This window comes from Toxorhynchites rutilus, chromosome 2 (assembly GCF_029784135.1).
Source record: "Toxorhynchites rutilus septentrionalis strain SRP chromosome 2, ASM2978413v1, whole genome shotgun sequence".
Lineage (NCBI taxonomy): Eukaryota > Metazoa > Arthropoda > Insecta > Diptera > Culicidae > Toxorhynchites > Toxorhynchites rutilus.
The window spans coordinates 238,105,055-238,126,761 of record NC_073745.1 but is presented as its reverse complement, the minus strand read 5'-3'; the positions used below and the strand labels follow the sequence as shown (position 1 = coordinate 238,126,761).

Below are 21,707 nucleotides of genomic sequence, written 5' to 3'. Positions count from 1 at the left end.
CAGCGGAAACGGTTGTGCTATCATTAAAAACTTTTTTCCATCTCCTTCCTATAGTTTTTTTTTGTCAGGATGCATTCCCTCGGCAGTCGCCGGGGGTGCAAGAAGAGTAGTCTCTAAGCACAGCTAGCACACGAATTACTCTCCACTATCATCAACCACACCACCATTATCTTCGACTTTGTCATTTGAAAAAAAAAAGAAGATAAGTGCACGCGGGCGTGATACTTGTCAGCATAATTATCATCGCTTCCGCTGAGCTGACGTTGTCGTCGTCTCCCATGACCCGCCGGGCGGTGGTCGTACTGAGCACAAAATAATATGTGTCTTCACTCAACGATTTCCTTTTTTTTTTTTTGCTCAAGCAATTTACCTCACTACATTGTGGTTAGAAAAAATCAGAATCTCGAGTACACGCTTGAGCATAAATATCGCATAATTCTTCGTTGGAGAGCAAAAAAAAAATGCAGAAAAAATGTCAAACGCCTTTCCGAAGTGTGGCTAAAGGGTCTCGAAGGAATTTGGCTGGAGAAAATGCAAATTGGATGGCAGTTTCCTGCGGGAAGTTAGCTCTATGCAAAAACGGAAAAAGGACAAAGTGTTTCCGAGAAGGTTGGCGCTTGGTTTATATTTTTCTTGGTTGAATAGATATTAGTTATTAGAATCCTGGCGTGCGGATACAACAATGGTGTGGTTCTATTCATTAAAAGCTGCACTCCTTCAGTACCCGTCTTCGCGACATGAATAAATCAGCAGATATTTCGAAGTAATCACAAGGCAACAGTCATCACAATGGAAATGATTCAAAACGCACCACCAGCGCGCAGTAAAAGCTGGAAGGCGTCGAGCTCTCATGCTCTCGACTTCCTGTTATTTTTGGGAAATGAAACCCGAAGCTCCACTTTAAATATGCAAATTGAATGTGTCGCACTGCTTTCTGCTGCTCCCAGATACCACCCCAGACTGTTTCATACGGAACCACCAGAGGGCACCAGTATCTGCTTTGTGTGTGCGGAAAGCAGATCTTGATGCAGAGAGTTACCAAGAATCGCCAGCTGCCTCCGTTTGGCTGCTAAATAGAAGAAGCAAACGCTCAGAGTTGTGTTTCCGCCTTTTGTTTCTATGTAGAGCATTGGCGAGCGCTTCCAGCTCGAAGGCAAAATGTGTGTGTATGTGTATGTACCCCGCTTGAACAGTACTCGGAATTCAATGGGAATGATATACATTGCTCGGCAGTACTTGAATGCTCCACCAACACATCGTAAACGCGCTAGAAAGCGGATGAAATATTTCCCCCAAGTGGGAGATGCTGTTGATGCTGCTGCTGCTGCTGCTATTACTGCTCACCAACTTCGGATTCTACTTTTCCGAGAGAATGAAATTTGGGCCATATTTGTTTTTAGGAAAAGTTTGCTAGTGTAGAAGTTATGAGTGAAACGCTTCAAGCGGGTTCTATTATTGAACAATGCATCATTTGGCAATGCATAAAGTTCCCATGATATGTCTAAACGTGAGATGGTTTCTGCAGCTAATCACAGGGAAACTCACTGGGAAATATACTCTGCTCAAAAGGTTTACCGAAAAGACACTAGATAGCTAGGTAGCTTTGATTGTTTGAAAAGGATGTATTGTATAGTAGATGAAATTTTATCTCGTAATCGATACAGGTCGGACTCGACTATCCAAGATTCGATTATCCGGAGTATTTTGTTTTTGATTTTCGGATATTTCGAATAATTTGTATAATAATTCCATATTGAATTGCCAATATGGATATCAAATGAAAGGAATTGACTATTAGAACAAAATTATTTATGAAAAATTCAAATCCAAAATGGCCACCACCACAAAATGGCGCCATATTTTTTTTTCAAAACTCCATCAATGAAAGTGCTAGACGGGTAGAACACAGTAGATCATGAAAAATCCAAATCCAAGATGACTACTGCTCCCAAATGAACTATTATTTTTTATTGTTTCATTCAGTTTTCCCTGTTCGTATGTATGGTTGAGTGTTTGTAGGGTTATCCCACATTAATTGAAATTTGACTCCGTTCCCGATCACTGATTGATCTGAAATTTGGAACATACCTTTAATTCTACTGTCAATATAAAACTGCGTATTCCATGATCATGAGAAATTCCATTTGGCCACCGCTGAAAATGGCTAAATGACTTTACTTGAAGAATACACTACATTATGAACAACATAAATTCAAAAAGATCGCCGCCACAAAATAGTCGACTATGTATTGTTTGCAATCCCCTCAATACTGGTAACAAATGAAATGATTTGACTAATAGAATACAGTACATCATCAAAATATTCCGAATAAAGTTAGGTAAAAAATAAAAATTGAAAAAAAATTAAATGGTTTTATTGTAGGAAAGTATACTAATGATAAGATAATTTACTAAAAACTAGAAAATAAAATAAGTAAACAAACTTTTTAAGTTAAACGATTTAATGTACTAAAAGCTAGAAAATAATTAGGCAAGTAGCAGTTAGTAGTTATCTCATCCGTTTTTTTCATAAATCTAGGGCAACGATGAGACTTAAATAAAATCGTGAGGTATATGATGAAACAACTAACTATGGATAATGGAAATCTAATGTTTATCTCTTACATAATTTTCTTCGGAATATTTTCATGATGTACTGTATTCTATTAGTCAAATCATTTCATTTGATACCGATATTGAGGGGATTACAAAAATACATGGTACCTACCTCACAGACATTCAAATATACATACAAACAGGTCAAGCTGAATGACACCATTTAAAAAAGTAATTGGCTTTTAGGGGACTGCGGTCATCTTGGATTTGGATTTTTCATGATCTACTACGTTCTTATAGCACTTTCATTTGATACCCATTGATGGAGTATTTGAAAAAAACACAGTTTTACCGTTTTGTAGTGGTGGTCATTTTGGATTTGAATTTTTTATAAATAACTGTATTGTACTAGTCAACCCCTTTCATTAGATACTCATATTGATATGATTTTTAAGAAAAATATATGGCGCTATTTTATGGTGGCGGCCATTTTGGATTTGCATTTTTCGTTAATAACTGTGTTCTACTAATCAAGCCCTTTCATTTGATACCTATATTGATAGAGTTTTGAAAAAAAAATATATATGACGCCATTTAGTGGTGCATTTTTCACAAACAACTGTATTCTACTAGTCAAGTCCTTTCATTTGATACCCATATTGATGGGGTTTTGGAAATACCTATACTGATGAGGTTTTGAGAAAATATGTGATCAGCCATTTTTTAGCAGCCGCCATCTTTGATTTTCAAGATCATGTAATACGTAGTTTTATAATGACAGCAGAGATAAAGATGTGTTCCAAATTTCAGATCAAACGGTCCACAGGAAGGGGGTTAAATTTCTAATATTGAGGTACAGTTCAACAAACAAAGTAACAAAGTTACAAAGTCACACACATTCAATCTTGTGCAAGCTAGATGAACCCGTTTAATAAATAACACTTTAAATAAATATATAAAAAAAAAAATAGCGCATTCGAGTCCAAAGCCATGAAAACAATAAAAAACAAATGCAATCAAAAATTACGAAAATGAAATCGAAATTATTATGCAGGTAAAACATTTCTTTAAAAAAGAGTACTAATTGACTTTAATTCGATATATCGATCATCTGGATCGGTTTAGTAATTCAAAAGTTATTTAATCTTATTTAATGTCATTTTTGAAAAAAAAAGAGAAAAAATGGATTTTTCGGACCATCCAAAAAAGGATGTGGGCATCCTAATGAAAAAATATAAAAATATGTGGCTAATACTTTGTGATAAGGAACAAAATTATCACTTTTCACGAAAATCTGAGAACCACTATATCGGTTTGGCGTGGAATGGCTGTATTTTGCTTTTCCAAAATGGTTCCACAAAATACGTTGGTAAATTACATTGTCAACGTTTTTTCCAGAGATTAACAATAATAAATGAAACGTTGAAGACATAGTACTTTTGACTTGGCCTAACAGCAGAAGTTTTCTATACAATTTAGTGCTGAAAACGCCAAAATAGTAATCTATAAGATAGCTTATGACTCATGACTTATGAAATCTGAAACTTTTTTAAATAGAATATTAAAATTTCAGGAATGTTTTTTATGTCGATTTCGAAAAATATACTTCTTTTTAAAAATGTAAAAATGTGTAACTTTCTAACCTACGAACCGGTTTTTGATTTCAGATAAATTGCAAAGAAAATTTCAAAAAAAAAAAGTTTTTTTTATGATTGTTGAGGTGTCGAGATCAATTTTTATAAAAATAAGACATTTTGACAAACCATATCAAAATTTCAGTAACGTATATATTTTCGCGTACAGTCTACCCAAGCTCAAGCTCAAGCTCATTGGTCTCGACACCTCAAAAATCATGAAAAACATTTTTTTTTTCTAAAATTTACCTCTAATTTGGGCAGTTTAAATTTTTTCTTAGAAAGTTCATTTAAAAATATGTTTCATCTGATGTATAAAAATCTAATAAAAATGTTTACAAAAATCAAATAAAATAAAAATGGTAAAAAAGTATACATCTCAAAAACGCAAAAAAAATGTTCCTGAGATTTTAATATTTTCGTGTAGAAAAGTATCCGCTTTTAAAACATAAATAATTAGGGTCAATTTTAACAACTCTTCATTAAATTTCATGAAATTCAGTGCAAAACAAAAAATCGTTTGATAAAATGTAACCATGTGCGAACAAACTCAAATACATCTTGATACAATTTGATTTTTTTTTTCTCTTTTCTTACATATGTCCATTTTATGATGCATGGACGATTTGTAGCCAATTGTATTGGCTTGTATATTAAAAATATATAGAAAAAATTGAAACGAAAAAAATGAATTTAAGTTTTTGAATAGCGTCAGTGTAACATTTGAAATATATATATTTTTTTTTCATAATTTAGCACAAGAGTCGTCAGACAATTTTTCAAAACTCACATTTATAGAGCATAATTTTCCAGAAGTTACCGTTTTTAGTTATATCGGTTTGTAAAAAACTATGGAAAAGCGAAAAGGTGTTGTTTTAAAAACTTTTTTACCTATTGTGATGTATGGACGATTTTGTAGTCAAGTAGATTTTCTTAATTGTTTTTTCCACCATATTAAATCGATTTCTAAAATGACATTTTTTTTTACATCGATTTTTAGTTTTTAAAATGTAGAAATTACAGAAAAAACTAGAGATAACATCAGACGGTTTCGTTATTCCACCCACCAAATTCACAGCCTAAATTTGATACAATGAATATTATTCTTCGGACACAAAGGACGACTTAGCTTGGTTTAACTCGATCGTTATGTTCTCATAATATTATTTTTAAAAAATTGTTTCTTCCATTTGAAGCAATATTCTTTATCAAATATATTATTTATCAAATAAGTTCTTTACCTTGGACGCCTCTTTCTCTTAATTTATTTTATTTCACTTTTTTTTGGACCTCATTTCGAACTTTTTGGCCTATTCCGATTAGTTGCTTACGTTTTGCAACAATTGATCAATCGGCATTCAATATTCCTGCCAATTCTGATCGTATTTGATTACAGTCTTCTCCAGCTAATAAATTCGTGCGGGTATTCGCAATGGAAAAGTTTAGCGACAGTGTGCTATTTTTCAAATTTTTCCCCTCTTTGGGTTTTTTCATAAAAATAACGAAACGGCAGGCTTTTGAAGTTAGTTCAGATTATTAGTTATAATCCGGTATATCTCAGATTTTTCCGTTAAAACACGTTTCTACAGGGTCTTTCAGATTAAATGATCATGCAACAAATTTTAATATCTTCTTCAAAAGTAAATCGATTTTTATTTTAAAAAAATAAAGCTTATTTTAGGACATTTTTGATGTGACCACCCCTTTTTTGGTAAGACGTTTTAAGCGGTGGACAAAATTCTTCATGCACAACTCTAACATTACGACTTCGATGCTCTTGATAATCCGAGTTATTTCTTCTGTAAATTCCGCCAAATTTTGTGGCTGTTTAACGGTCTTTCACGTACCTCCAGAGGAAGTAATCTTCGACGAGAAATGTTGAAATTCTTACCATAGGAGGTTTCATTAAGTTTCATTAAGGCTTCGGTTGCTCGAATACCGAAAACACTAAAAAAAACACGTGAGCGTTTAATCTGAAAGACCCTTTATTATTTTTTTATTTGCGGTCTAGCGTTGTCATGTTGAAAAATTTATTTACTATTTCTTTTCGTCCATCCCGTTCATGCTTCACCAAGATTTCTCCCATAGCTACACCGTTAACATATTCTCAGGCAGTAAACTAATTATTTATATTCCAACCGTATTAGCGCATCTATATTAAAATACCCAAACGTGAGTTTGATATTGAGAAATATTTCAGTGTAATCGAGAAATCGAATGCTTCCGAGCAATTGTATACTTAAAACTCGACCCATACAAGGTGGTTTTTGTATATATAAAAATCTTGTGTCACGATGTTCGTGGTCGAACTCCTCGGTAACGGCTCGACCGATAATCATGAAATTATACACGAAAAACTTGGTAGAGATGAGAATAGGACGTTAACTATATAAGATACCGCTAGGGTACCGATTACCGAATGTTCAATACCGATTAGCCTTATGCAGAAAAAATATAATTTTTCTAAATAACAATTTTTTGAATTTTTTTCTTAATTTTGGCACAAAAAAACATATAACCCCAAAGGTTCACCCACATCACCTGTTCCAAATCCCCATTTTAGTATTTCGGTATAAACAATATCCAAATAATCGACACGTCGTTCGTTTTTCAAACAGAATAAAATTTATTTTGGATGTTGAATGACAAATGACGCTACGTCCGCTTCATCGAAATTTCATCCACACATACACCAATAACCTAAATTCGTCTAAAGCGCATTGCCGGCGAGCTGGAAGTGACAATCACGCTATTGTCATCAATTTTCATCAAACACCGGCTAGAGAACACTTGTCTATATTCAATGCACATGTTGTCGAAGATATTGCTGGAATCATGGTAGGCGACTGCACAGCGGCGCGAGGAATTGTGATTTGAAGAAGAAACAATAAACTAGAGTTCATCGATGACACACACCACTCGTACGGCGGTTTCTATATTCTTCTTCAATAAAACTAACGTTCCTAATTTTCCTGACGATCGCCATCTCAACGTAGGATTACTTGCAAACGATAGAAAGGTAGCGAGCGAACGACCACGATTCTAGACAATCGACAGAAGCGGCGTGACGAGAAATACACTCAATTTTCGAGACGCTATCATGAGCAACACCGACACAGTCATTGCCATTGTCAGACCACAACGCGTGCATTGTCATGATAATACAGCACGTGTGCTCGAACCAAAAATGAAGTCTTTAATGAGCTTCATTACACCATTATATGTATTCGGTCCCACACCTTGCTGGATGTATTCGACATTCTCTGCAAGTAGGAAATGTACGGAAACTGTCCCTGATAATGATTTTATATTATGGATGAAGTTTCGGCAGGAATTCTGGAAGATATGTAGAAACATAGTTAAATTATGGTCAGGACTATGTCTTCTAAGCATTTAAACAACATCGAGTAATAATTTTCATTCAAATTCCAACAACTTAAAATTGCTTTCGGATTCGCTAATGACAGATTATGGGTTGCTGTTCGATATTCTTACCACAAGCATGTTGCATGACCCGGAGGTGATCTAAAGTATTAATCGCCTTGCATGGCAGACGGAAAATGTATAAAGCGTTTTTCTAAAGATTCCACTCTTAAAATGGCCAGTGCGTATTTTTCACCAACGAGACAGCAATCGAACGAAATTTTTATTAATTTTCATTATTTAATTTTACTTCTTTATGACAAAAATATATTACTGTTTTCACTTTACTTTTAACAGATCAAACATGTCAGATAATAAAATACATCGAATTAAGATAGTTTGGGGGTCTTCGTAGCCACTTGGTTACGCGTTCGCTTACCAAGCGATCGATCGTGAGTTCAAACCCAGGGTCCTCAATTGACCATCTTTGTGTTGTTATAGAATAACTACTTCCACGCAACCATCATCAGCGATGGAAATCGATCCACGGTCGAAATAAGATCGATTCATCCATACAACTGCTCTGCTCTGCAAGAAACATCGGGCTGCTGTTCTATAAATAACTCAACAATGATCAATATCAACTGTCTCCGCTGTCCTGTCCGGTCTGCTGAACAATGGATGAACAGAAAGAATACCCTTTTACGCCTAAATGGCTACTACTGTGTAATTTACCATAATGTAATGGAACAGAAAAAAACTTAACGCCTAAATGGCTACTACTAACGACTGCGTAATTTACAATTTATAGAAACATAAACATATGTACATGTACACGATTAAAACCCGGCTCTGTAACAGCTAAAATGCCAATGAGCCTAATAAATAAATAAATGAGATAAAAAAAAAGATAGTTTGTGTTCTTTTTTAAATTTTGGTGGTCATCGACCTGATACTCCATTCCTCGGTTTGTCAAACACAAGAGTCACGAACGTTTCACGTTTATGTAGATCGTTAGTTATTTTTTATTTTACAACCAACATATTCGCTAGAAATAATTCTTAAAGCGGATTTGCCGGATCAGCTAGTCGTTGTATGATAATATTTTTCATTATTTTGTGTACTCTCAACTTTCAACGATGTGTGTGTAGTGTCCGATTAGAGGGGGGGGGGGCGGTAGAGTCTAGACAGTTGGATGGTTGAATGCAATTTGTTTTTTTATTATGAACCGTGTATCAATTTGCGTTTATCTATTTTTATCGGTGTATACATTTATGGCGAACTTGGGATAAAGAAAGATATCTGCCCTCTGACATCTTTGTGAAGGCAATCGAGTTATACTTTAAGAAATGTGATGCAGGGCATGAATGTCTGCAACGCGAGAAAAAGTGATTAAAGTGTCCCAGATGACTTATATCACATTAGATATTCATACTCCACTGTCTTTCCCATTCAAATAATCTCCCTGTTCGGGACCACATCCCTCAATGAGTTCCAATTATTTCCGTGTTCTTCAACAATTCAGCAAATGGTGGCATTATTCATAAACATCCACGCGGAGCGCCAAATGCGGAACGACATTTCATGTTGTCATTTTCTTTTTTTTTATTCAGCATACGTGAGCTCATATAAAATATGCATCGCTAGGGCCCGTGCCAACAGCAGCAGCGGAGTCACTTCCTTGCTCATGAACAGGTATTCGACAGAGAAGAATACAGCATCCGTTTCCTGTTCTTTCATCGTCGTAGACTCGCTGGTAGCTCGCTGGTAAGCGCGGCGAGGGAGCACAACAGAATGACGATGCTTCCGATTGCCGGAGCACGTAATTTTAGTATAGAGCGGTGAATTTTGTTGGGGGTGGATGGATGGATGGGTTGTCTGTGATGTGATGATGGTGTCCCATTGGCTGGTGATGTGATAAATACTTGATGAGGCCTGCTCGGGCGAAAAGGTCGTACCTCCGGGCTGATGCCAGCAGGAGACTATACGAACTGCGGAGATTAGAGCGCTGTCATGCTTCGGTGGTGGAAGTTATGTTTTATACTACTATTAGTTTGGTTTTGCTTACTCGGCATTCGTGAGGTGATTAGCGCACCGTTTCATAATTGGGTTGTCGGTTTTTCTAGCTCCGGTTTGTGCTGAGGTATCCTTGATCAGGAGATGCTTCAAAGCACGGAAGGTTGTCAATGGTGAAGAATGTTGTATGAAGAAAAAATGTATGTCCAATTTGACCTGTAATTGGTGGTATGGCGAACTAACAAAGTTTGGAAAAAATGAACATCTCTCATCTCACTCTTCCTAAATCATTCTTGAATGTGGGTGAAGATACCAATAAAAAGATACCAATAACTTTTAATTACAACTGACATTTTTTGTAGCCGATGATAAGACAGTTTTATCATTTAAATTAGAAGCACACCATCCTACGAGAATATTCTGAGATGGTGGAGTGTTGGAATTGACCTATCTGGTCATGGGAACCATTTGAAATTTCAAGAAATTCACGAAAATGGACAAGTCCTAAGGCTAATATTTTTCGGAGGCGATAGAATGTCAATTTTATCATTTGAATTAGAAGCATACTATCCTCCGAGAATATTCTGAGATGGTGGAATGTTGGAATTGACCCATCTGGTCATGGGAACCATTTTAAATTTCAAGAAATTTACGATAATGGACAAGTCCTAAGGCTAATATTTTTCGGAGGCGATAGAATGTCAATTTTATCATTTGAATTAGAAGCATACCATCCTCCGAGAATATTCTGAGATGGTGGAATGTTGGAATTGACCCATCTGGTCATGGGAACCATTTTAAATTTCAAGAAATTTACGATAATGGACAAGTCCTAAGGCTAATATTTTTTGGAGGCGATAGAATGTCGATTTTATCATTTGAATTAGAAGCATACTATCCTCCGAGAATATTCTGAGATGGTGGAGTGTTGGAATTGACCCATCTGATCATGGGAACCATTTTAAATTTCAAGAAATTTACGATAATGGACAAGTCCTAAGGCTAATATTTTTTGGAGGCGATAGAATGTCGATTTTATCATTTGAATTAGAAGCATACCATCCTACGAGAATATTCTGAGATGGTGGAATGTTGGAATTGACCCATCTGGTCATGGGAACCATTTAAAATTTCAAGAAATTTACGATAATGGACAAGTCCTAAGGCTAATATTTTTTGGAGGCGATAGAATGTCAATTTTATCATTTGAATTAGAAGCATACTATCCTCCGAAAATATTTTGAGATGGTGGAGTGTTGGAATTGACCTATCTGATCATAGGAACCATTTAAAATTTAAAAAAAAATCCACGCGAATGGTTGAGGTTTATGGCAACTATTTTTTGTAGCCGATGGAATGACAATTTTTTCATTTTTGACTTAGACGACAGGATTCTATCTCGTTTCTGAAAGGACTCAAACTGGACAAATAAAAATACTTCAAGTTAAAAGGTAATATAAAAATTTATTGATGAGACTTAAAAATTATATCATTTTAATTTTCGAACATATTTCACATTGTTTTGTAGATGGAATTTTTAGCACCATATTTGGGGCGCATCTACTGCAACACCTCCGTCCACATGATTGACATGACAAAATTAGTGATTTCAAGCTGCTGCAGTATAAACAAATTTTTATTACTGCTGTATTTAGGAGTTTTATTTTGATTTGTTTCCTCTCAGAATCCATGTTTCCTAGCCCGGTCAACGGTTTCTTCAAAAGAAAGTTTTGTGCATATTTAGCTACATATACACCACAGTTGTAGTCGTCGTTTTGCTTGTCGTGCGCAATATTTTTCGAGCCGCTTTGCCAATTGGTTGAATCAAATGGTTGATTTTTAAGTCTCCGAATAGAGCTTACTGCCTTCAAAAATTCTTCTTGTACGTCCTTCAAATATGGGGATGCTGTTTCGAGAGGATCTAAATAAAAAGTTTCTCTATTCATAAAATCAGCAATGAAGAGAACCCAATGGTTCCCTCTTCCAACTTGCTTGGTGGGTGCTTGCCCAGCTCTAACATTCAAAGGAACCACCCATACTCCCGATGTATTGGTTAGAACTGGTAAAACATAATCTCGTTTCCTATCCAATACTTCTTTTAGTTGAGTTGTATCAAACAAGTTTCTCGACATGTAAGTTGATACCAATTTTACGCTTTCGACCTCACATTCTTTTATGGCCACTGCAATTATCGCATCTAAGGTTTCTCCATCCATATATGTATGTGCATCGAGCGTTTGAAGCATTTCTGAGCTTACAATCATACTACTTACTCCTATGCTCTCATATTCTGAAGGAAACTCACCGAAATACCATTTGGTGGTAACTGGAAATTCAAATCCTTTGTCAATGAAATGATGAATAGAGGACAGATTACAGGTAGTTTCTAAATCTTCTTCTAATGATCTTTTTCTGTTGTTATCACTGTTTTCCTTTGAATCTGGGTGCTTCTGTGTTGATTGTTCAAGTTGTGTGTTTAAGCTGTTAGTTTCCTGCTTCTTTTTCTTCTTGAACAAGTGGGTTGAAGCATCTTTTTGAAAGTATGGACTATGCCATTCGTCCTCTATGTCTTCTACGTTTCCGACAAATCTGTCATATTCTGCGATTCTATCATCTTGACGTTTTTTAGCATTACTTATTCCTTTATCAGTAGCGTATATATCTTCAATGTCAAAGTCGGAAAAGTGGAACAGAGATTCAATATACGATTGTAGTTTTCGAAGAAAATGTGTTATTCTTTCGTAGAGCTGACCTTTCATAACATTGTGTTTCAATGTTCGGAAGAAGCTTTCAACCCTTGCGTTTGAAATAGTATCCGGATTCGAGTCAATTTGAGATACTATTATATTTGACCACAAACAAACCACAGGCATGTATTTTTTCAAGGCGACATCTTCCAAGAATCCTTTGAAATACAGTGGGTTCTGTGATCCTTGGCTGAGATCATCTATTTGTTTTAATGTTGTTTCAAATGTTTCTTTTAACAACGCATAAAAAGGCGATCCCAAGAAGATTTTGTCCTCATCTTTTTTTAGAATTTCTGGTTCACCGATGCCAGTATAATCAAATTTACCAGCGCTTTCTGAATCGAAGCTTGTTCTATCATTAATTTTTGCATCTAGTTCTTTTAGTGATGTCTCAAGCATTCGGTTCTCATTTGCAGATCCAAAAATGCATGTCATAATGATAAACAGATCGATTAAGTCCACTAAGTTTGTAGCACGTACAGCCAATCGCATACAGTCCATGAACTTATGTTTTATGTTGATTGGAGCAGATTTCAAGTCCTTAGAAACTACATTCATGAAATGACTGTAGCATAAATGAATGATAGTGAAATTGAGATTGAGTTCTCTTATGCAAACTTTATAACAATCTCGGATATACTCTGGTAGTGTATGGTGTTGATTATTAAGAGCCCGTATCAATCCACCAATCAGTGACCAGCTCCAATCAACACTAACAATTCTCGCTATTTTATTCAATTTATTCATAGAGCTGCCTGACTCGTACGAAGCACGAAATATATTCAACCAATTGTGGAAGTCTACTGTTTTTTGGCTTTCAGTCACAAAGGTTGTTACGGGTACACTAAAATTTGACCGGTAATTGTATGCGACCAAAACATATATTTGAACACGCTTCTCAGCTTTTGAATATCGTACAACCGATCCAGTACCATCCATGTAGAAAATAGGACTGTAAGTCTTGTTTTTTCTCAGCTCTTTGAACATTTTTGTATTAAAACAAATTACACCAAAGGGCTTTCTAAACACATTTTTGATATAAGATCCGTTATCCTCAGACATTTTTATCAAATCTTGAAAATCATCAATATCCCTGTTAAGCTTCGATTTAGCTTCACTGCTAATTTTTTTCAATACATTTTTGCTGACAATGTCTACCTTCTCGAATGGTTCCCTTTTTTTCTTTTCGTTGATCAACTTAGTTCGTAATTCAAGTGGTTTTTGGAGCTGCAGTTTTTTCATATTTATGTTTCTTTTTACTCCTTTGCAATATGCCGCTTTCAGGTTTTCCCCGTGTATCAGGGTCATAGCGACATTAACATAGACATCGACTTTATATATGTTATCACCATCCGTAACAGAAACAATTTTGAAACGATAAGATCTGCAGGTCTTGTGAGCGCAGACACCATAAAATAGCCAGCCAGATTTGTTGCAATTATGAGAATTTATATTGATTATACAATAGATATTGAATTCTTCATATTTGATTTTTAACAAATCTTCTAAGGCCACTATAAAAGGCCTTCTATGCTTTTGTTGCTTATATTTAGCATCGCCAACCTTGGTTTTGCTTTGCATTATATTATGTTGATCATAATGTTTACACATTTCAATGTTCTTCTTGTTGATGTAAAAAGAACACTCGTAAATTGAAGCACCACTATAAAGTCTTTTTGTGGCAGTTGCCCCACATTCCGCAACCTTGACATTGTATTTGATCCTGTTACTGTTGCCTTTTTCTTTTATCTCTTTTCGTAGGTTTTCAAAGTCCGTTGTATTGAACACAAGTTCAGTTACATCTACATCACTGCTATAAGTAGTATCTTGTGATTTGGTCGATCCTTCAAGATCATTGGTATCAAATGAAACAATCGAGTCTTGCATGTCGTTCGTTGATCTCTCTTGCATTTGACTTACTGATGTTTCAAAAATGCGACATTCAATTTCTGGAGCATTAAGTTCCATTCCTTTCTTACATACTTTTGCAGGAAACTCGACGGATAATGATTTTATTTCGACACGCGATAAATCTGTTCCTTTCAATAAAAATCCGAATGGAGGTTGCTGAAGAATAATACATATTAATACATGAATAATTAATTGGAAATGTCATCTTACTTCGTTATCTTTTCCCGTATTATCAACGCCGTCAAAAGTAGTACTTTGAGAGTCGGCCAATTCCTCGAAATCGTTTGTGTCAAATGATACAAATGATAATGTTCTTGTTTCGACACGTGAAGGAGATGAGTTTGTTTCGGACATATGATCTGTTTTATTTAATAAAAGCTGCTAAATAACAACTATTAATACATGAATTAATAAATAGAAATGTCATCTTACTTCATGAACTCCAACGCAGTCTTGTGGCAAGCAGGCACTTTCATTCTCAAAAGAACATTCTTTGAAATTATCGATCTATAAAAATTTGAAGTTACTGTATGGCGTGACTATTTCAAAGCAATTTGATATTTTACACTTACGTTATGACTTTCAGCGGCAATTGAATGTTCAATATTCTGCGGAAATGATTTCACATTGAAAATTTCAAAATAGTTTTATTAATTTCAGGAAGCTTATAACAATTATAAGGGTTCTCACCTTTCGTTCTGCACGATACTTCTTATATGTTGGATTACAAGCGAAGTTATTCCTAACTTTTTTTAAGTTAGGTGCGCATTTTTCGTTTAATCCCATTTCTACAAGAATTTCTTTCAGATTCTTAGAATTCAATTCGAATAGCTCATCCAACTCTTCTCTAGCGATCAAATCATTCGCTGCATCCCAACAATTCTGCAAAGTAATCTCAGGAGCAAACCGTTTTACGGATTTTCGATGTTTCATTAGAAGGCTTTTGATTACCTTCATACTAGGATAGTTCGTTTTATCTAATCCCATACGCTCCAAAATTACTTGCATGTTCTTAAAATTTAACTTGAAATCATATTCTAGGCACTTGGTTGAAATTAAACTGTTAACCGCTTCTAAACACATCTCTAAATTAATTTTATAAGAGGATGCCATCTTCACAGTACACATTTCTCAATCCTTATAGTACTCCGGTTGGAAAGGGTCTGACTAAATTTACTGTAGGAAAAAACGACACTAGTTTTCAAAGTCCAAATTTTCACTATAACTTTCTCTAATGGTTTCTAAATACACGTGGTGAATAAAAACTTATAAAGATGGATCATATGCTGCTCTGCTACTTTTATACTCCCTGAAATTGGTGGGGTGTTTGTCCTGTCGGCTTCGCTCGGTTAGCTCGGGTGATATTAGTTTGTTGTGTTGATACTGCTTTCATCTCACTTTCGCACGTCTCTCGGTGATGCGATTGAATGAAAAGGATAGAAATTGTTTCGGCTGGTGTACGGAAAATTAGTGTTCCAAACGAAATGGATCGTCGTGGAATGGATCATGTTCTGCTCTGGTGGGGTATTTGTCCTGTCGGCTTCGCTCGGATAGCTCGGGTGATATTCGTTTGTTGTGTTGATACTGCTTTCATCTCACTTTCGCACGTCTCTCGGTGATGCGATTGAATGAAAAGGATAGAAATTGTTTCGGCTGGTGTACGGAAAATTAGTGTTCCAAACGAAATGGATCGTCGTGGAATGGATCATGTTCTGCTCTGGTGGGGTATTTGTCCTGTCGGCTTCGCTCGGATAGCTCGGGTGATATTCGTTTGTTGTGTTGATACTGCTTTCATCTCACTTTCGCACGTCTCTGGGTGATGCAATGGAATGACAGGTCATGTCGCAACACGTATGCGCTCGCTCCGCGTGGCGCAAACAGTAGATATTATCGTCTATTACTGCTATTAATCACCTAATATTATTCTATACACTAACTTAACGAACCAAAAAAATAAACACCCTTATTCTTGTTTTCGAACGAACACAAAACGTTCGAAAGAATGCCTCATTCGTATCCTTGGTTTCGTACGAAAGAAATCTATCCGTTCGAACATTCGAACATCGTTCGTTCGAACGAATTGCCCTATCCTCGTTTTCGTACGAAAGTGTTTTTTCATCGGTCAGTCAAACGACACTTTTGAGTAGCGAATCAGATGAAGCGTAGAAGAAAATTTAATCGATGTTTACGTTTTTGTGGTTTATTCAGACGCATAAAATACTCAAATTGATTTTCTCTAATGTTTATTTTAATTAGGGTGGGAAATTTCTATAGAAGCAGATAAAAAATATATAGACATGATTTCTTGATCTGTCGATATTTTCAATTTCGCTGCCGGAGAAAATCGTTTGGTCGTCGAGGATTAAATGAATTGCTGCTCGTTTGTGTTGAACAGGTGAACAATAATGGCTTGAGAGTTTTTAACCTGTCCTCAATTACCATCGCCAAGGTTCGAGCCATACAAATTAATAGTTTAGTTAAACGTTTTGTTTCTGAAAAAAATAATACGTGAAAATTGATGATAATTACTTAGTAGAATATCGACATGCTGAAATTTAAACTGCTTAGCCGGATGATTTTCAATTTTTATCCGTTGAATCCATTCCACGTACCGTGTTTCATCCCTTTTGATTATGAAATGATATTCCTGGTCGACATCTCTTCTTATAATAGGAAACAACGGAAATTATGTGACTGTTGGATTTCGCGTTATGATCATAGGCTTTAGTATCACTAACGCAAATTTCTCCATATTTTCATACCAATTCGTTCAACTTTTCAGACCCATTTATCATTGGGTTCTGGTGGAAACATTCAGAAGCTCTTTTAATAATACATTTAAAGAACATGTAGCAATAGTTTCTATTCATGTTTTTAAAAAGTGAACTCAGGGGTATGAATGCCACACAGAAAAAAGCGCAATTTTTATTATGAATTAATTTTGTCGTAATAAAATTTTTACTGAAGTCATAGATTAATACAAACTGAACCTACCTCAATTTCCATGCATTCGTCGGATTCCAGCTGTATTCCACTTTCAATATCATCACAACTCATCGCAATCGTTTCATTGCCGAACGAAAATTCGCCACGGCGCAACTCCGCCACCGAATATTTTCATTACGATTCGGCGCTAGAGTACGTGCTCCCGTGGCCGAGTGGTTAGCGTCCCACACTATCATGCCGGGGGTTCGGGTTCGATTCCCGTTCTGGTCGGGGGATTTTTCGTGAAAGAAAATTCTTCCGGCTTGCACTGTGGTCACGCGTATTCTAGAGCTTGCCCCTCCAGAGTACATTCAAGGCGTGTTATTCGGCATAGAAATCTCAACCAAGCACTACTAATAAAAATGACGCAAGTAATGCTGCGTTGAGAAGGCAAAAGTTTCACTGGAACGGTAGTGCCATCCAAGAAGAAGAAGAAGCTAGAGTACACAACTTCACTTTGGTGACTTAAGATAATAGCGCTGACTTAGTATTTTTTTTATTTTGCGCTTTTTTATGTCGAAATATTTTTCAGTGTTGATCTTAACGCCTACAGAAAATGTATAGCAGACCAGGAGACAGACACTTCTGTCGTCAAAAATTTCGGCGGTCGACGCCATATTTGAAAATGTCGACGCCGGTTTTTTTCAACAAGAAAAATGGGGCCAACGGCGACCGCCGCTAGCTTATTTTTCTAGTTGACTCGATCGGCTACGGATGTTTTTAGTTCATTCAAGTCTGTTCAGAAGATCGGGACTATCCTGTACCGCCTAGTATGGAAACGACCCCGTGTTAACACTAGATTTACCAGCTATTTATATATACCTATTTCTACCAGCACCAGTCAAAATGACTGGTGTATAAGAAAAAATGAATATTGTGGTTCCAGTCTGTACTATTACTTATCAAATGGCGAAAATAAGTTGAACAATATTAATTGTGATAGATAAATGGACTAATAGACATTGTCAAATAACAAAACACTTAATTGTTTACAGTTTGTTGCTCACAATAGATTTTGCAGTGTATACACTTTCTACATAGACTTTTTTTGCATTTATTGCAAATATTTGTAGTCTTATTGTTATTAAAATATTCTATTTGACACCATTTGCGTACAGAAACAGTGCCATTTGTAGTTGGTATATCAGCTTCGTGTGGTATTTGCCTTGAAGTCTGATATTCTGAAGCAAGTTCTTTTGCTAATTGAAACAGAAAGTCTTCTCGTGAGATATTTTCTCCTGTTATGTTTTGTTCAATATCCAGCTATTTCTTCCGGCTGAAACTAAATTATTGAAAAACAGTTGAAGTGGTCACCTTCTGGAACCTGATTTCCATTCGATCAGTGACATCGACGCCAAAATATGTCTGGTTGCCAATAGAAGCGCGTATCGTTCCAAGCAACGAAGTATTTTGAGATCTTAATTTTAACGCCAAAGGAATACTTGTAAAAAATATCAGTTTTACGCTCCTTCATGGTATACGGTTCAAGAAATTTCATTACGACAAATTTGCATAGGGGGATTGATGCATTTCGAGTCTCGCTTTTTCCTAAATAAGGAAAGCCATTTATCACATATTTCGTCTCTACATCAGACGCCAATTAGAATTTTATGCTAAATTTATGGGGTTTGTTTGGAAAATACTGAGTAAATCTGCATCTGGCCTCCGATGGAAAAAGTTGCTTATCCCCGGTAATATAAGTTCATCCCCTGTTTGAAGCTATTTCCTTCGTACGCCCCACGCGCGCACAATATTGCAAGAGATGCCTTCAATTTTTCTTGTGTAATTGTCCACTTTTTTCCAAAACTCGAGAGGCTTCTAACTCTGTACAAATTCGTATATGTTCCAAAATATGGTTATCAATCAGTAATTGGAACGCACTACTTAGATTCCCGTTCATAATATTTCTTTCAGCATGTGCTGTTGGACCGTGTACATCTTTGAAATTACTATGAACTAGTAATCTACCAGCAACACCTCCTTCTTCAATTCTCGTTCAAATAGTTCCGTCTAAAGCAATTTCAGTTTGCTGATTTGGTACGCTTGATTGGAATTTTTACGCAACCACTGTCGCTTGGCTCATCTATATTGTCATCATCAGGAATTTCCTCATCACTACTCTCGATAATAGCACTGTTATCATCACTTCCTTGAGAATCAATTTTTCTATCTAACAAATCATCGCCGCTGTCGTATAATTCACTTTCCACATCTGAACATTCCAGAGGTATGCTGGTTGCATTTTCTAAATATGCAGAACATTTTCAGGGGCTGACAATTGCTGTCAAAATATGTTGAAATTAAAACGCTCTCATACATTTCTTCATAGAAACATGCACCAGTCAGTTTGACTGGTACTGGTTTAAATGTCAATAACAAAAAAATATATTTGTTAGTAATAAATATTAAGTAACATTAAGTTTATAAAATGTTTTTTCTACTTATAGCTACAAAAGTCATAACATCATTTCGGAAAGCAAATGTAATATGTCGTAGGAATTTTAAATTGAAATTGCACGACCAGTCAAAATGACTGGTCTGGTAAATCTAGTGTTAAATAAGTTGCAAGTGGTTGCTCACGGAAGTTACGAAGGCTAAATTCGCGTTCAGTGGATTCAGTAGTAGATGTATATGTATGACAGAAGTGGAGAAAAAGGAATGAAAATGAACAATCGATCATTACCAGAAGTGATGACAACGCGGTTAGATCCAGGAAAAAATCAATACAGTTTTTTTTTATATAATTACGCCTAATTGATCTACTGATTGTAGGACGTATTCTATTCATTTAAAGTGAATACTCACGGGAAAAAGTATGGCGAAATAAGATTTAAATTAATAACAATTTGCAGAACAAGATATTTTTCTCTAGGCTCAATCTGAGAGGAGAACTTGAATTCCATTACTCAGTGGGTTAGGTATTACCTCTGACTACCAAGGAGTCGCAAAGAAAACCCTATTGTAAGATTTATATCACTTGAAAGCATACGTTTACTTATAATAAAAATACTTCAGCTTCAAGTCGTCTGAACGAGACTGATCTGAGGAGGTTTCTTATTCAGAAAATCGGAACAAAGTCGAATGATTAATATCACTCGATAATAGTCGATTTCAACTTTTTTTTCGTAAATTTAAGCCGGGAGTCTCGAGTCATGGTTAAGAAGTGTTCTCGATGCATCGATTTCGCGAACTGAAAATTAATATCGACTAGCATTTCCGAAAATACTAGACTATCCCATGTTGTAGGTTGCTCAACCGATCAAAAATTCGTTTCCTCATATATTTTCTCAAATATTCTTAATTTTTTAAGCACTTTTTTGTGAGAATATGATGAGATTTTACAATAAAACATGAAACAATATTTTGGAATGGGTTAATCACGTTTTGGAATCGGCGCCTATCCGGCTCGACTAAGAAAATCTAGAACTGGACTATAATATTGATCGGCTAAATTTTAGAGAAACTTAGTTTATTCGACCCAAAAAATTATTTTCTTTTTGAATATTTTTTCATTGACCGATGTAATATTTGGTCCAGAGATGTAAGCTGATTTACATTTAAGCCGCGATTCATTAGCCATCGAAGCAAATTAATTGGTCGACTTAAGCTGACTTTCTTGTTATGAACGATCAATTTTTGAAGCCGCCATTCAAATTCAAAAACGATTATTTTAGCAGTAGATGCCGGTTTGATGACTAATGGAAAGACTCGTGTGTCTAATTAAAATGAAAAAAATGTCATTCCATCGCCTCCAAAAAATATCAGCCTTAGGACTTGTCCATTTTTGTGAATTTCTTGAAATTTCAAATGGTTCCCATGACCAGATGAGTCAATTCCAACACTCCACCATCTCAAAATATTCTCATAGGATGGTATGCTTCTAATTCAAATGATAAAATTGACATTCTATCGCCTCCGAAAAATATTAGCCTTAGGACTTGTCCATTATCGTAAATTTCTTGAAATTTAAAATGGTTCCCATGACCAGATGGGTCAATTCCAACACTCCACCATCTCAGAATATTCTCGTAGGATGGTATGCTTCTAATTCAAATGATAAAATCGACATTCTATCGCCTCCAAAAAATATTAGCCTTAGGACTTGTCCATTGTCGTAAATTTCTTGAAATTTAAAATGGTTCCCATGACCAGATGGGTCAATTCCAACACTCCACCATCTCAGAATATTCTCGTAGGATGGTATGCTTCTAATTCAAATGATAAAATCGACATTCTATCGCCTCCAAAAAATATTAACCTTAGGACTTGTCCATTATCGTAAATTTCTTGAAATTTCAAATGGTTCCCATGACCAGATGGGTCAATTCCAACATTCCACCATCTCAGAATATTCTCGGAGGATAGTATGCTTCTAATTCAAATGATAAAATCGACATTCTATCGCCTCCAAAAAATATTAGCCTTAGGACTTGTCCATTTTCGTGAATTTCTTGAAATTTCAAATGGTTCCCATGACCAGATAGGTCAATTCCAA

The 21,707-nt window shown here is 35.7% G+C and overlaps 2 protein-coding genes across 12 annotated transcripts in view; one reads left to right on the top strand and one right to left on the bottom strand.

The window, feature by feature from the left end:
• LOC129767789 (RNA binding protein fox-1 homolog 2) overlaps positions 1 to 21,707 on the top strand; it is a 663,095-nt gene that overhangs the window by 421,505 nt on the left and 219,883 nt on the right. The window lies entirely within an intron of this gene.
• LOC129767787 (uncharacterized) lies at positions 10,821 to 21,068 on the bottom strand. Of its 6 annotated transcripts, none has more exons than XM_055768976.1 (4): positions 14,800 to 21,068; positions 14,660 to 14,734; positions 14,438 to 14,608; positions 10,821 to 14,383 (listed from the first exon to the last, which is right to left on the bottom strand). In XM_055768976.1, exons 3-4 carry the CDS (start codon positions 14,579 to 14,581, stop codon positions 11,054 to 11,056), a joined length of 3,474 nt encoding a protein of 1,157 aa, XP_055624951.1. In that variant the 5' UTR covers positions 14,582 to 14,608; positions 14,660 to 14,734; positions 14,800 to 21,068; the 3' UTR covers positions 10,821 to 11,053. The 6 variants fall into 6 exon arrangements, with proteins under 6 accessions (XP_055624951.1, XP_055624952.1, XP_055624949.1 ...); XM_055768977.1 differs by having other exon boundaries at positions 14,438 to 14,605; XM_055768974.1 differs by having other exon boundaries at positions 14,660 to 21,068.